Below are 16,939 nucleotides of genomic sequence, written 5' to 3' on the forward strand. Positions count from 1 at the left end.
TCACATATTGACTATGAACCACTAGCTTAATCTGAACAAACAATGCAAAATACATTTACCTTTTATCCTACACTTATGTACCATATAGGAATCTGCATAAATTCTGATAGCATGTTGTAAATGTGTATGATTATATCATAGATCATTATTTGTAAATTTAGAAAATTATTTATCAATCTTATTAACTTACATACATGTATGCCAGCCGTGTAGAGAGCTTTTGTTTACCTGTATTTTTCATATTTTTTTCTATGGTTGTGTTTATCAAGTGAAACAGATATCACGACATGTTGTTATCATGAAGATGTGATTACTGGATTGTCCATCCAAATTTCTGTGGATTTACATGCTGTTATCTCAATGGATGTAATAAATGCAAAACAAATTGCTTTCTAAGAAACTTTTTAGCGTCTATGGATACTTTCTTTTGTACCTTCCCTGTCAAAGATTTACTGGAGAAGTTTGAATTCAGTGAATAGACCTGGGGGGTGTTTCACAAAGATTTAAGTATGACTTAGAGTCGCACTTAAATGCCTAATTGCGCATAGTATAAAAGGCATGACCGCATCGGTCAGATCATGCCAAGAGGACGTGCACTAGTGCGTATTGATCAATAAGATTGCGCGTTGCATATCATGTACGCGTTGACATTTAAGTGCGACCTAAGTCATACTTAAATCTTTGTGAAACACCCCCCAGTTCGTAGTTACTTAACATAGCTATGACCTCACTAATACAATCTCTCTATTTCCTCTTTTCAACTGTCCATGATTAGCATCTACAGATTTGTCATTTAAATGTTCCTTTCTCATCCCCCCCCTCTTTCTTTCTTTCACACACAAACACAAACATTCCCTACTGCTCAAATCAGTGAACAGACATGAGAATAAAAACAAGTTTCTGATTCAAGGTGGGAATCCTTCAGTTGTGGGATTTGTTCCATCTATAAAACTATGCAAAACTTGCTCGACAATACAAAACACAATCACTTGATATTGCAAGAAAAATGACATTACTTTCGGAGACGTAATTTACATCAATCTTTGAACAAAATAGAAATATCAATATTTCCCATGTCAACTGACCAAATCCAAATTTGAATTCAAAATATTCAAATTTAATTTCATACGCTTATAATCAAGTATAATGGGCCCACATTTACTGTGACTCTGATACTACTGTTCAAGTGGAAAATTTGGGACATTTTGCATAAATGCATCGCTTAAATGGAACAAAAGGCATATGAAATGCTCTGTTTAGTTTGCACATTAATACAGTTTTCCTAATTGTGTGTACAAACATGGTACTTTTTAATACTTCTGTGCCATTGAAAAATTAACCACCTGTAAATGATGGCTTTCACAGAACAAAGTTTCGCCATACACCTACAGGCAATTTAATTTTGTCCATGAAAGCCTGAGTTGGAAATTTGTATTACCCGGTAAGTATGGGAGACAAACTTGAATACAGATGTATAAGCCCGTCATTTAACGGGCCACCGAACTGGGGGCTGGGGGCTTCAGCTCCTCCCCCCCCCCCTTTTTTCCAAATCCGTGTACAAAAACTTTAAAATGACCATATGATTGTAATTTTTAGCATGGTCAGCCCCCCCCCACTTTGAAAAATGTTCCGCAGCCCCTGAACAATACAAACCACTATACTAAAGGTCAAGTTTGCCCAAATAAAAGTTACATTTAGAAAAAAAGGATAGAAAATCAAAATTTTATATCAGGTAATAAGTCAATGATATCTGGGCCTGTATTCTCAAAAGAGGTTTCAATTGTACCATGATACAAAACCAGAGTTTCTGTATATTTCATTTAGGCACCCTTTTCTGAAAGCGTGCATTTATAATTGGACTTTTCTTAGTGTATGCGATGAAATAAGCTGAACTATGTACACAAATCTGTTTAAAGAATGGTTTTGTACCATAAAGCCATGTTATAATTGAAACCCATTTGAAAAAAAGGCCTCAAAGTTTCACTCATTTGCATAAATGTGCACGGTACACCACAAGTAATTTAAAATGAGAATACTGCTGTTGTCACACTTTCATGATTTCTTTGGTCTTTTTATCTCAGTATATCATGAAATATCAAATATTCAAATTTTTCATCAAATAATGTAGAACACTGTTTGATTCCTTAATATTACAATAAATGGAGATCCTTTCGGTCATCGAATTCATAACAATTTAAATTGTTAATATTCCCTATAATAAATACAAATGAAATATTTATCATCCACTCATACTGAATTGGATGTGCAAATAATTGTTTTTGGTGTAAATAAGCACAACCAAACTGGTATAATCTCATTAACAACCTAATTTGATGACATTTTCAATGAAATGCCCTTTTTTGTCTTTTTCCAATCAAATTGTTGAGATAGATCACAAGCAATCAACTGGTTATCAAATATATCAGGGCCCTGTCTTACAAAGACTTACAATTGATCAAACAATCTCAACTGTATGAAAATCCATTCATACTATATTTTTTTCTACATGAAATTTGCATAATCTCCTTCGTGAACAAAGAGAATCACACTAAATCTCCATGAGAATGATGAAAGTATGAATATACATGATATCTAAAAAATATTTTGAACAAATTTGCATTTTAGATATTGACATTGCTGGCTGTCCATAGTTGCCGTTGATTAGACCAATCATAACTCTTTGTAAGATGGGGCTCAGGTCCGCTATTGCTGTTTTTTATGGGTGTGTTTTTGACAAGCTTGTGTCTTATACATCAAATGCTACAGATTCACTGACTGAAGTATACACTTCCTTGATAGCTTCAACCCGGAGCTTAAGTAACATTTTTTGTCATATCTGATAACAAAGTATCATGAGAATAGATACTTGTAATGTTCACATCTTGGAATTGTGTTATATTTGTCAACCATGGGATAAAAAAAAAAATAATTGCCATGCCATGTTGATAACTAAAGTATCGTCTTTTATTCATAAAATGACTATCACGAAGCACTTTCAACCATTTCCTTCGCTCTTCTTTCCTTTTCTGCAGCTTCCACCATCTCCTTTAATACATCCCTCTTCTGAATGTTTGTTGCTCCCGTTGAGTAGACCAATCCCGGCGTCTCGTTGCCATAATAGGTGTAAAGCTGCTCCCCTCTTTTCCCAAGTAGTGAACGCAGCGCCCTGTTCTTCTGCAAGAGCTTTTCATAAAATTCCAGTCCACCCATTTTGTACTCATCACTGATGGCAGCTAGTCTTTGGTTGACCTTTAGGTCGATCCTCTCGTTGACTGACCCCATAACAAAACTGTAGGCAAAGTAGAAACAGGTTCCTATGCCCAGACCAGTAACGAAAATCGGCGCAACGGGAGCAACGGCATGCACCACAAAGGTTGTAGCGAAACCAGTCAGTGTTGTGATAGGTGCTAAGACGATGGGGTAAAAGGCGAGGTTGCTGTCATTTAGAGCTATCTGTCGAGCCATCGCAAACCTACGAGCGGCAGGGCTCAGCTTCAGAGAATCCTTCAGCCACATTCCCTCTCTGGAATCAAGGTTAGCTTTGAGTGGTCCAGAGAATCTCAGGTTGTTCAGTTCAGGCTCAGCAACCATCGAGGCTGGGATTCCTGTTTGGCACCCAGCTGGAAACCATGGTAGTCCAACCGACTTCACCTCCCATCGGCTTGTTACAAAAGTGCTGAACTTAGAAGAATCAACATTAAGGTCATCGCATGCTTGCTGAAACTCTTGCTGTTGCTCGGGTGTCACTTTATAAGGCTTTCCTGTTTTGTATGCCTCAAAGAGCGGTCTGTAGATGTGGTTTGGGAAGAGGTGTGGAGCTGCTTTAAAGGTGAAGGCAACTCCTGCACTGGCCACCGCAACAGCAGCAAAGTTACGAGGCTTGCGTAGAAAGTTTGCAAATTTTGACATGTTTTATCCTGTGTGTGGAGGTCAGGAGATTTCACTGTGAAAAAATGAAAGAAAACATTTAAATAGAGTCTACAAATACATAGATCTAGTAATTTACCCTACAAACATTCTTAATTTTTTTAATAATTTTATTATAAATAATTAATATAATACTATTAATTATTTATAATCACATAATATATTTTATCATTTGTAAAATAATTTTTATCTATAAATTAATCTTCAGAATGGCATCGCTAATCGGAAGTACGTAATACATCAGCGGTTCAAGGGTCGACGCCATTGTATTTGCGTTTGTTTACATCGGTATTACATGTGGATCGAGGGGTCTACGCGACATCAGTCTGGTAAGAATCCTTTATATTTCACCTTTTTTTCCCTGTTTTAAAACCTTCCTATGCATTAGGTGCAGAGTTAAATAAAATCATGACCAATTACATGATTTTTAATAAAAAAAGATGGATTTCCAAGGGGAATCCATCTCTATTTATTTGGTTCTCTTAAGGGTATATGGGCAGGGATTCAAGACTCCATGATGAAGAAGTATATGTCAATTTTTTTTTAAGACATCATCATGGAGTCCTCAAGGCTAGGATGTGGATCAATTTACAGTGTTTGGGGTAAAATTTACAGGGCCTTATCATCATGAAATTAAGTCCCCTCTCTTCTTATGTGTGTTCGTGTGTGTGTGTGCACTTGTTTTATACAAATCAATTCCATGGGAGAGAAAAGACTAGAGACGAACATCAAAATAAACGGCTTGAGCAGATCATTGGAAAGAAGCACTTGTTCACTGCTACCACCCTGCCTGTGGGGAATCTAGAGGTAGGACTATGGTATGCCAATTTTGTACAGAGCACACACTTTAAAAAATCATTAAAATATCACTTTTGTGACCAAAATCATTAAATTCCATACAGTTGCAATTTATTTTTCATTAGTAACTTGGGAATGATTTTTCATTCACCAGAGCACTCAAAAACTTGAATTTGGGGCATATATTTTTGTACGCTCTCTAGTATTGGTGGAAAGTAATATGGCAAAAAAATTTTCATTTTTTGAACTCTATTTTTAATTAAGAAAAAAATGATTTAAAGAATCAAATTTAAATAAGAGCCAAGTTGTATGAATAATGGGTGTAATGGTAGACCAAAAGCTTCAGTCTCTGTATATTGGTTGTTCCGCTGAACTACGTTGGCTCCACTCACCATACATAGACTGAAGAGGTTAGGGGTCCGTGGCTACAGACAACGTATAGTGAACTAGCGTTTTATAGATCGCGATTTATAACTGTTTTTTGAGCGATATTTACAGTTTTATTATCAGGGAAATATAAATAACTTAAGTAATTGCATACCTTGGACCGGAGTTATTGAAAAAAAATCCACTGGATGATTGAGAAATCTGTCATCTAAGACATTTTCTCCTGACCTGACGGTTTTTCTTGCAAGTTGCCATCTTGAATGACGTCATTATCGTTAATGTCTCGATATATCGCGATTATGACTATTATCGTTTGTCTTCGTGAGTGTATCGTATCGTATTATTGCCTTGTACTAGGTGTGTGCTGGTGGAATGCAATATCGATATCATATTCGTATATTGTTGACGCCCTCTCTGTTCGTTTGTAAATATTTCATAGTTTGGCTGCCTTAATTTGGATCGATTAGCTGTGCTTTTCCCAACTAAACATCGGTAAAGTATAATTTTCATGCATTTTCATCTATATCGTTTAAAGTATTTTAAAATTGAATAATTAAATATTTTTAATTTGTAGTTTACATATCCTTAGATTGTAACCTCGATGTGTTATATAACCCCAAACTTTGGACTCTGGTCAGACAAAAGTGCTGGTGTTATAACAAATGGGAGCCCACACGGACACTTTACCCTCGGTGAATGGGGATTACAGTAACTAAAATGTCAGAAATTGTTGAATAAATCCCCAGAAACGACAGTTATTCCTGTCTAGTGTAATGGAAACTGTCAGTGTAAAAAATCAAGCATTTGCCCCAAAGAAAAAGAGAAAATAAGCCAAACATTGCCACCCTTATTTTGCCACACATGGAGATATAACTGAGAACAAGGTTTATAACCTTGTTCATTGAATGAGTGGAAGGGGCTCTACCGCGCCGCCCCGGCGGGCGGCATCCCGGTCCGTGTGAGGCCAGAAGTGGCTGACTACAGTTCACAAACCAATTTTATTTATACGTTTAATACGTCTATATCTCGATTATTTCAGAATATATATTTCTTTCACATGGTAAATATTTAAGCATTGGAATAATTCGTGCATTACTTACCTGTTCTGGATTTAAAATAGGTCAAAATGTCGAAATAATCTTCAGTTCATGGGAGTTGGTTCATTCAGCGGATTTTCGTATACAGTCACAGATGTTGCGCAATTTTTTACTATGGTATCGGTATTCACACAAATTGCGAATAAAATGAAAATAGAAAAGTTTTACACACTATCCGACCCACGGAAATCCGTGCTCCGCCCCCCCTCACGTTCACACTTATTGCGATGGTGATAAAAAAATAATATACTAGCTGTGCTCTCCCCTATAATTTTTCGGAGTAGAGTTTAACTGGTAGTTTTTTTGTCTCTATCATTTTTCTATATTATTTCAATTTATTTAGCTACATGTCGAGGAGGCATTATTAAACGCCCGCAGTCACGATGCTGTCCAGGGGCGCTCTGTCAAGTCTTTGTCGAATTTGACAATTTTCTTTGATTTTCATTGGCTGAAATATACTGTTGCAATGGTATTTGTCAGATAAAAAGTGTACTTATTGGATAAACGAGTCCTTTCATGCAGGCTCATAACTTTTTACTCAACTTTGGGTCATGCCACGTAAAAAAAAGGTAGGCGGAAGTGTTGGGGAAGGTTTTGGCAAAGTGTTGTTTGTTTTGTTATTTGTTTGTTTTTTGCTATTGATCTTTGCAAATTTTCACTGTAGACAATCATTCAACTATACATGGGTGTCGATTTGTGTTGTTAATCTATTTTTCAAGGGGGATGATCTATTGTATCCCCGCCCCTTTAATTAGTATGACGTCACGGATCTACACCAGTGTATATACCTACTGCTCTCAATATGTCTGTAATAAACTCTTTCCAATTCACAGTCCCAAAGTTAGGATAATATTTATTTATATTATTATCAGTAACATAAATGTAGGCCTATATAGGCCCTACTACAAACAAAAACTACAACAGGGAATATAAAATACTTTCCAAGATATTCCTGATCAGATGAGCATAAAAATTGGATCACTATAAGAAATGGTTACAAGTTGAACTTACAGCCAATTTTTTTTCTTCCATTTTAATAGGCCTATTATTCTGCCATTCTTTCGCTCTGTTTCCTTTCTTTCTTCTGAACATATTTTCTTTCACTTTTTTTACAATTTGGACAATCAAAGACAAGCAAACAGAAATGCTGAGCGCCAAGCAAGAAGGCAGAAGGTCCCATTTTTATAAGTCTTTGGTATGACTCGACCGGGGATCGAACCCACGACCTTCTGTTCATGAGGACGCTCGACCACTGAGCCACCATGCCCGGTTATAATATGTAATATATGTTTCTCCTTTTCATTTCCTTTTTTTCAGTCAAACATTTTTTCGGTGGTGATCGTGCTGGTTTAAACCGCCCTCTAAGCCCCCTCCCCGGCACCCTCCACATCAGTATACCAGGGGCCTGTTGCATGACGAGATGAGCGATACGTAGGAACGTCCTAGGACCATTCTTCCGAGATAGGAAGATTGGCGACAAATCAGCGCTTTCCGTTTCACAAAGGCAAATTCTTCTTCCAAGTCCGCGACATCGTTTGATATCGATAGTATCGAAAAAATATTTAGTCTTCATCGTCACCTGAACCTTTTATTTCGGAATTACGACTTTTCATAAAATCATTTATTTCAATAAAAGGAGATCAAATGATGTTTTATTTATTACTGATTGTAGAATTGATGTATGGAGCTTACTTTATGAGGTAAAAAGAGAAAAAACTTTGAAGATTCACAAAAATAACTGAATAAAATCGAAATTTTCATTATTTCCCTTCTTTTTAACACGGTGTCCTTTTAGAGACACCTTTCATTGATATTTCAACGAAAGAGACCCTTGTCGGATATAAAAATTGATTTAACTAAGTAATTTCGACATTTTATTGTTCAATATTCTGTATTTTTATAGAATACTTATATACAGTGATAATTTTTCAAATTATGCGTTAATATGTTATTTGTTGAGGTAGAAATAGGGTTTGAATGGAGTAAACAAAATCAACAGTGTCTGATTGTATGAGACTAAAAAGGAAAATATGAGAGGCTGCGTGTGAAAAATCAAATTTATTTATTTTAGATGTCAGATATAAGGCAAGAAAATAAAAATGTGAGTGTTTAGAGTATAAACATACCGTACGCTGCCCAATTCATATAAATTCAGTCATGTAAATTCAGTTTCATATAAATTAAGTCATGAACAAAATTCACAACGAGAGTATTATATTCAGAGAAAAAACGAGACATTTTAAGCACTTTTGTAATGATGTTTTAACTTCCAAACCGAGAATGACTTGAAAACAAGACATGAATAATGAAACAAACGGGCAATGCGGGCGCGAAGCGCGAGCTGAATAGTTATTTTGTTCTAAATGAAATGTATTTGTCGGTCCCCCAACTTTCATTTTCGTCTTGTCTTCTTCCTTTTATTTTCCTTCCTATTATTTTTTTTTTCATTTTATTATTTTCCTATTCCGGCCTCGATTGATATCCCTTCCGTTGTTGTCTTTTTGCCACGCGGCCATTTTGTCTTCTTTATACTCTTACATTTTCCTCTCTCACTTCTCCTTCAATTTTTTTCTCCCCCTCTCTCTTCCGCTTTTCCTTTAGCTGAGGGTGACGGCAAATAAAAGCCCCTCGGTCGTCAACGATTTATCATGGAGCAGGCAGATAAGCTGACGTTTACAGAAATGTTGAATGATAATCAAAAGAATTTGTCAATTATTTCAACTGTTCACCAGAGGTATATTAATTGTAATCATTGCCCGGGCCCAAAGTGTTTTGGAAAAGGTTTTACAAAAATTATCTTGCTCTATAACGAATCGTAGGGTCATCAATGCTAAAAAATGAGACTTCGATGTATATCAATTAAAGACTGCATACCGACGTACAAACAACTTAGAGACATTGATAGGGAGTTTTGTTTTGTTCGGGCTGAAGCCCCTCCCTGGTTCCGCGGCCCCTGCAAGTCTAAAAGGCTATATTATCGATCGTTATGCTGTTTTTATGTGGCCTATTCATATTTTGATGATTATGATTACTTACTCTGAGTATGAAATTTAGGGATAATTTAATTGGAATTAAACAAGGATTTGATACAGGTGACATCAAATAGATGTGAAATTAGGCCTTTGTGATAGCTTATGAGCCTAATGATACGTATATTTCATGTTATATGCCCATTATCTGTAGGCCTATTTGATTCATATGAATAAAATAAAGAATTTAAATGAATGTAAGAAAAAGTTTCCCGCTAATAGGCCTATATAGAAGCCAACTCGGTCAGTAGTTTCCTGATTGATTTGAATAGATGAAACTTTGTCATATTTCTGGAGATTTCCTTTTTTTTTAAATTGACCAATATATTTTGAACAAATCGAATTTTCGAGAGTGTCTTTTTCTCTCTCCGATTATCTACATTGACGGGAGTTCGAATGTGAACTTAAACCAGCGAGTTGATTAAATATCTATTGTTGTTTTTCCAGATGAGCTTTTTTAAATGAAAGTCAGTATTAGGAAAATCCCCCCCAATATATATATATATATATATATATATATATATATATATATATATATATAATATATATATATATATATATATATATATATATATATTTATTATAAACACATAAACATTTCACATTTTCAAAAAAAATCAACAATTCAATACAGACAATAATACTATACAATAAAAGTTTTCAGATGAGCAAAATATCGTAAAAATATATAATACAACAATATAAAAAAGTACTAAATGTATTCTTGTAATTGGTTCTAAAATCATAATGACAAAGAAAGAAAATGAGAGTTGTGGATATGAGGGAGATAAACGTAAAAGCAAAGCTTGTTGGTTGAAGGCTCCAAATTGAGAATATGCAGTGAGAGTCCCATAAAATATCAATACCACAAGAAAAAGTAGGGAAATAATTATAAAAAAAAGAGTAAACGAAAAGTAAACAAAAAAGGGGGATACACGAATACATACTTGTAAATAATGAGTCAATAGACAGTGTAAAAGCAATAAAGTGGAATTAGAACCTGAAGGAGAATGCAAATAATAATTATTTCTAATAGTAAAATATAATAATGGAAATCAATGGTAAATAGCATCAGGGGGCAATGAACGGAAGGGACGAAATGGGGAGGGGGACTCAAGTTGATTTCTTTGAATGGTGAATGTGCTAAAAGAGCTTTATAGCGTTTTATTTATAAGATGTAAATTATCAATAATGATATTTTAAGTTAACTTGACTATATTGTTCTTTAAAACTTTTTGTTTATGCTGACTCTTTTTATCCGCTTCCGATTTCATGTAAGAACTGGACAGGGTCAAATGGTCTTTATTGACTACAATAATTTATTTGATCCTGTCAGTCCAGTGGGTGCTCAATCTATACTCTGATAGCCTACAATTATGTTCCACTGAATTTCATATACTTTTCATTTCCGAAATAAATAGATAGATAATAATTATACACTCATAAAATTCATGACGGTTAGAATCATATTCATATAATTAGACAATTTTTAATCGGTGAAAAAATTGTCGGGAAAGGTTTTTTTTTAATATATTTTATAAAAAAATACGGAATATAGTTTGAAGGATAAAAAAATGATATAGGCGTAGATCAGTAACAAAAGCAACAAAAACCCTAAAAAAATTGCACTTGGTGAAAGGAACATTTTATATAGTGTATTGTACTATTAAACTTGTCAACAATATATTCAATCACAACAAATTTACACACTTTTTCACTCAGAAGTGCAAGTAAAAAAAGGTAGAAAAAAGAATAAGTCAGGCCTTATATACATGTATGAATGCGCGCGCTAAGTGAGCGGGGTTAGGGCAGTGATGAGCGGCAATGGGGCAGGCGCAAGGGGTGACAAGAACGGCGAATTACACAGCGGTACTTGGAAGACATATAATTATTATCATATCAAACGATTTTCCAGTATTTTTTCTTTCAGATGACATATATAAGTAAGGGTATCGTAGCTAATTGAATGAAACGAAAAGGAAAATACGTAAACTGAGCGACGATTGGGCAGCGTACGGTACCTCAGTTGCATGATAAGTAATCGAAGACAAGGAACATGAACTTTGCTGCAAACATGTCCAAGTGAATAAAGTCGTGCTTTGCAATAATAATTAAAACATAGAAAAAGTTGTGCAATCCGCAATGGAAAAAATACTATGCTAAAAATTACAACGATCATAAGCGTTGCGTTGGTCATTTTTAAGTTGATCACTTAATTTATGGAAGTTTACTAGTATAAGATTTAAGAATATACAAAATATATATGTTCAATTCTTTTAACATGACATAAGAGCCGAAAGGGGCTTACCCTATGATTTGAAATGCGCCTATTCGCATGGACTTTCCATAATCTTTTCTTTGATGAAGTTATCTTCATTTGTAATTATTGTTATGGATTCGTAAGCTATAGGTCTAAGGTCTATCTTAAATTCAATTTTTTTGTTATTGCCGATTTTTTTTTGTTTCACTGTATCCCAAATCCAAGAATTAATTTTCATTGATTAAAATTAATCTCATCAAAAAATAATAATCATAATGAAAATGAAATAAAAATGAATAAATGAGCATATTTAACATCTTAGTTCTGTATTGTTCTTTTTATTGCTGAACGTTTTTAAATACGTTTTTTCCTTACATAATTTCTTTTAAATAAACTAGTTTGTTTTCACGTTGTTTAATTGTCTACAATGTATGAGAAAGCATGAGTGGTCAGAGAGATAGTGCAGTGCCGCCCATTTCGATAGTTCAAGTTTATTTTCTTTTTTTTAATGGAAAAGGGGTGGAGATAGGACGGAGGGAGAATAAAAGAAAATATATTTAAAAATATATTTGGGCCTACATTACCCCCGGAGAAATTAAAATTACATCCGTTTTTGGTCGTCTTGTCGACCTGAAATTGATGACAATTAGCCCCCACACAAAGAATAACTTGGCGCCGGCCATTCCAGATAAAATGCATCATCAACCCCCTAAAAAATGTTTAAAGGTGATATGTCAGTGTGGCCTGCCGTAAACGCATTTTCTCTCAATGCCGACGGTGGCGGGCGGTGTGCAAAGAAGATCATGCCTACGTAGGACATGTCTGGAGGTGTCTTTCCAAGGACCATTCTTCGTATCGCCCAAATCGGCTTTGTGAAACAGCTGTTGAGCGATACCTCGTTCTTACGTAGAATGGTTCTACGAAAGACCATTTCATGCAACAGGCCCCAGTGGTAGAGCTAAATATGCACCCCATCGCTCGTTAAGATACCTAAAGGAAGCTTAAACGTGTCCTCTGCACTGCCACGATGCCACGAGGGATGAGAGACATGGTGGAACAGCCCCTTTGTGATTTTTTTCCAGGTTGTGAAAAACAAGGGATTTTTTTTCAAATAAGAAGAAAGGGGAAGAGAAAGACGAAGGACTTCAAGAAAGAGAGCTTGCAGTCGGTTAACTTTATACCATTATTTTATCGAAGAAAAATTGTCATCTTTACTATTTAGGTGGACTTGCCCCCCCCCCCCTCCATATCTAAATGTCGCACTGTCGCCCCATCGACTTGTTCTCTCTTCGTGTGGAGTGATGTCATTCTCTATACCCCCTCCTAGATATGATTTTTTTTAGGGGGAATGGCGACATTTCTTCAGTGTTATGTACACAGCAAAACTGCGGTGTTAACCGGTGTACCTAGAGGACCACACGTGTTCGGTGTTAAATTGGTGGTGTTAGATTTACACCTACATAGGTGTTCTTACAACACCTTTTATGGTTACATTTACACTCTTTGGTGTTATGTTTAATCTCTAGGATGTAATCTTAACACTTCAGGGTGTGGTCCTCTATTAACACCAATTGGTGTCAGTTTTAACACCGCACTTTTTACAGTGTACCTCCTCCCTGTTGTCAGAATGAGGAGGGAGGGGGGGGGGGGGTAGTGGGGAAGGTGATTACTTGACTCTTTCCACAGCCCTAGTAGAAGAAAGAGTGGACCCCTAGTGGCATCTGGTCAATGATTGTTCCATTCGGCCTGCGCCTGCCCCTTCATAGTCATTTGCTCTTTTTAATTAATTTTGACATAATAGCACATTTCCCTTAAAACATATTTTCATTTTAATAATTGCATTACAATGATGAGAATAACATTCATCAAGAATTAAGGTTTAGCATCAATGTTCGAGTCGTTGGTTTATTAAGCCTGTGGAAACTCCCTTTTTTCAAATTGTTTTTAAAAACATGCTCTTTCTCATGTTACATTTTTCTTCTAGTGACGCATACATTGTAAATTATGTAGGCCCGATATTGGCAAACAATCCTGTCAAATTCGTTGATTGTCTTAATAAATAGGCCTATATTACTTTTTATTATTTACTATACTGTTTATATTAATTTAAAGTTCTCATGTTCGATCAAATTTTAATGTTTGTATACTGCTGAACATTATTTTCTTACAGATAATAATACAGAATGATTGAATTAAATTAATTTTGATTCAGTTTATTTGTCATGCGTTCGTTAAAAAATTGTACAGAATAGTGCAAAAAAACACAAAGTACATTTATGTTTGGAAAATAAATTGCAAATAAACATACCCAAATAAAAATAGTGCTAGTCTTGTGTTTTGTTGTTGTTGTTGTTGTTGTAAGAAGTGCTCACAATTATTTAGTCACCAAATAGCATTAACATTATTTGAATTGGATGTAGTAGTATTGTTGATGAAATGACTTGCTCAGGGTCCCGGTGATCGAACCTCAGTCTTGATGTGTCAGGCCGATCGCCCCAGACCACTCTGCCAAGGCACAATCCACACTGTACATAGGCAATCATACGAAATCATAGTGCATTGCTGCCATCTATTGACAAAATGATGTCAAGACAATTGAAATTGCTGACAAATTTTCATTTGATAATATCCACAATATAAAAAGTCAAGTCCACCTCCGAAAAATGTTGGTTTGAATCAATAGAGAAAAATCAGGCAAGCCTAATGCCGAAAATTTCATCAAAATCGGATGTAAAATGATAAAGTTATGACATTCTAAAGTTTCGCTCATTTTCACAAAATAATTATGTGCACAATTTAGTATGCAAATGAGAGAATCGGTAGCCTCACTATTTCTTTTGTTTTTTGTTGTTTGAATTATACAATGTTTCATTTTTTTACAGATATGACAATAAGGACCAACTTAACTGATCCATAAAATATTAAACAATGGTAATTCCATGACGGAGAACTCAACTTTGTTTCACAGGACAATGGGGAAAAAATTAGAAAATTTCCGGGAAAATTTCATATTTCATAATCAAATACAAAGGAAATGGTGAGTGAGTGATGTCATCAGTTCCCCCAGTTCCCTCACACAGTCATTGGGTATTTCCATTAACAAGGAACCCACTTAGTTTGTGGCATGCTTATTTTTGGCCCTAAATTTATTTATTTTTTTTTGTTGAAAATTACTATAAAAAATTTCGGGGGCAAAATGGTGTTATCTCGTAATGGGGGACATGAAGATGCAATAGGGAGTCCCCCAGGCTATTTATGGAAACAGAAAGTTAGATCTGAGACTAAGTATTTGTTAATAATTATGTCCCCAAAAAATAAAGAAAGAAAATGGGGAAAAAAACAGTGAGGCGAGGCGCAAGCATAGAGACGTAATATATAACTCTATGGGCACAAGCTCGATAGCGCGATCGCAAGCTCACTGATAGCTTTGCGCATGCGCAGTCACACAAATTCAATAGGAATGTCAACTTCATACAATCAAGAGAGAGGGGCGTAAGGGATTGACCTAAAAAGCACAAATACACCTTTTCCCTGGATTATCGTGAGTGATTACACCGACCAGAAGATTTCTGAAACTTCTTAAATTCTATGTTTTACGAATACGCAGTGTTCTGATTAGAATTCGGTGTCAAAATGATGCGATTTCTGTCCAAACGCTTCTCGCGACGCTATCGCAAACACGACACACCGGGAAGGTCCGGGCGAGGAACGGAGGTTCATGTGCCCTCTCGCAACAAGAATGTCCTCGTCTGTCGAGTTATCTTTTTAGATGGCACAGACAAGACATTCGAAGTCAAGGTAATTATTTTTGCTTATTTTCATTTAAACTGTAAAATGTTGCCTAATGGAATTTATATTTCCTTTTTTTTTGTCATTTTGCCTCCGACGAAGATTCTGCTAGGATCGAAAGCTTAGGCCCCTTTTGACTCTGGAATTTATATTTATAATTTTTTAATTCGATTGAATTTAATTTAACGTAACAGTAAGGTAAGGATTTGCTGGTCACCGGAAAAGAATATGTGAAGTCTTAAACTTAAGAATTTAAACTAAAGACGTACCGTAATCTGCTGAAACTAAGTTCGGGTCTAAATGCTATTGCTAACGATGTAATGTTATACATATTAAGTTAAAGATGAAAGTAGATCTTACTTAAGATAGAACTTATGCTAGATTATATTCAAGAGAAAATATTTCAATTTATCATTTACTGTCATGTCAGTCTTGATCCTGGAATTAATGGCTACTTTTTAAAATCTAATGATTTCCACCTAAATTAAAATCTATGGACATTAATTTGATCTATTTTGTAGAAATTAGAATATTGCGATATCGACCCTGTTTTCTGAAATGATGGTTGTAGTTATGGTGCAATAGTCACGGTCACGGAACAGTTTTCTTCTTTCTTCATAAATATGTATATTGTAGCCTATATCTGCCATTCTACAGTATGTCTGTTCAAAATTCCTAAGATCTGTGTCCTAGAATCTCCAAAGTTGAAGTGGAAGGATAAACCAATGAATAGAGAGAGAGAGAGAAGTTGGGGGGGGGGGCTAAAAGCCCCTTCAATACACTACCCTGATTGATCATCAAAATAAAATAGGTTCAGTTTAACCATACAAAAAAGTTTCTCTTGTGTTTAACGATTTGTGATTGGTAGTGTACATGTACATGTAGTGTAGAGTGATGATAACCTGTTTGTAGTGATGAGATTGAGACTAACATTATTAGCTCACCCACTCAACCATTGTCTTGTAAAATGATCCATTGACTACAACCTACTTTATAAGTCCTGTTCTTCTTTGTATAGGGACCCTGTTTCAGAAGTCAATAGTTTAACAAGGTGACTTCGTTAATAGTTTAAAGTAGTTCTTTATGGATCCATGAACAATCAACCTTGATGATCAAAGGTTCTTTGGTTTTTTGATAAAGTGTTATTGCGTGTATACATGTACTCACTTTTTTGTGTAATCTGACTGTGTATAGTGTAAAGCTTTAAATGTTGTGTGTATGGTACTGTATTCTCTTGATAATTTGAACTGATAATTTAACAATAGTTTCATATAGGGGTTCCCCTTGAGTTGTCTTATAATTCTTGAAGCATTATCGTGTTGACAAAATGATTCATTTTATTTCTAAAATCTTTATTTTGTAGGGACTACTGTCATTTTTTTTATTGAGCCCAGTGGTAATTTACCAGATTAAAAAAAAATTGTTTATTTTTTTTTTTTGGGGGGGGGGCTTTATTCCCTTCGTATTCATTTAAATTTTCCACTGGAGTGACTGAAGTGAGGTTAATTGTGCAAGGTTGGTCGATTTCAAGTTCTGAATCTAGGTATACATACATGATGTACCTTATTTGATTTCAAGCTGAGACTACTGAAAATTTACATAGTTTTGGAATGGAGTCAATGGACCACAAATTATCCAAGTGTTAGATGATG

The 16,939-nt window shown here is 35.2% G+C and overlaps 2 protein-coding genes across 9 annotated transcripts in view; one reads left to right on the plus strand and one right to left on the minus strand.

Moving 5' to 3' along the window:
- Window positions 1–926: 926 nt before the first annotated feature.
- LOC121426600 (transmembrane protein 177-like) lies at window positions 927–6,304 on the minus strand. The gene is made up of 2 exons (XM_041622955.1): window positions 6,213–6,304; window positions 927–3,943 (listed from the first exon to the last, which is right to left on the minus strand). The coding sequence occupies exon 2, from the start codon at window positions 3,907–3,909 to the stop codon at window positions 2,983–2,985; it is 927 nt and encodes a 308-aa protein (XP_041478889.1). The 5' UTR covers window positions 3,910–3,943; window positions 6,213–6,304; the 3' UTR covers window positions 927–2,982.
- Window positions 6,305–14,935: 8,631 nt separating this feature from the next.
- Window positions 14,936–16,939, plus strand: part of LOC121426310 (band 4.1-like protein 5) — a 68,970-nt gene continuing 66,966 nt past the window's right edge. For all 8 annotated transcript variants that reach the window (XM_041622559.1, XM_041622553.1, XM_041622555.1 and 5 more), the window contains exon 1: window positions 14,936–15,296. In XM_041622559.1, the coding sequence (XP_041478493.1) occupies window positions 15,132–15,296 (165 nt within the window). In that variant the 5' untranslated portion in view covers window positions 14,936–15,131. The remainder of the gene's footprint in view (window positions 15,297–16,939) is intronic.

Source organism: Lytechinus variegatus, chromosome 13, assembly GCF_018143015.1.
Source record: "Lytechinus variegatus isolate NC3 chromosome 13, Lvar_3.0, whole genome shotgun sequence".
Taxonomy (NCBI): Eukaryota; Metazoa; Echinodermata; class Echinoidea; order Temnopleuroida; family Toxopneustidae; genus Lytechinus; species Lytechinus variegatus.

Coding starts and splice junctions, on each gene's coding strand:
- LOC121426600 (XM_041622955.1), bottom strand. CDS start 3,909: ATGTCAAAATTTGCAAACTTTCTACGCAAGCCTCGTAACTTTGCTGCT.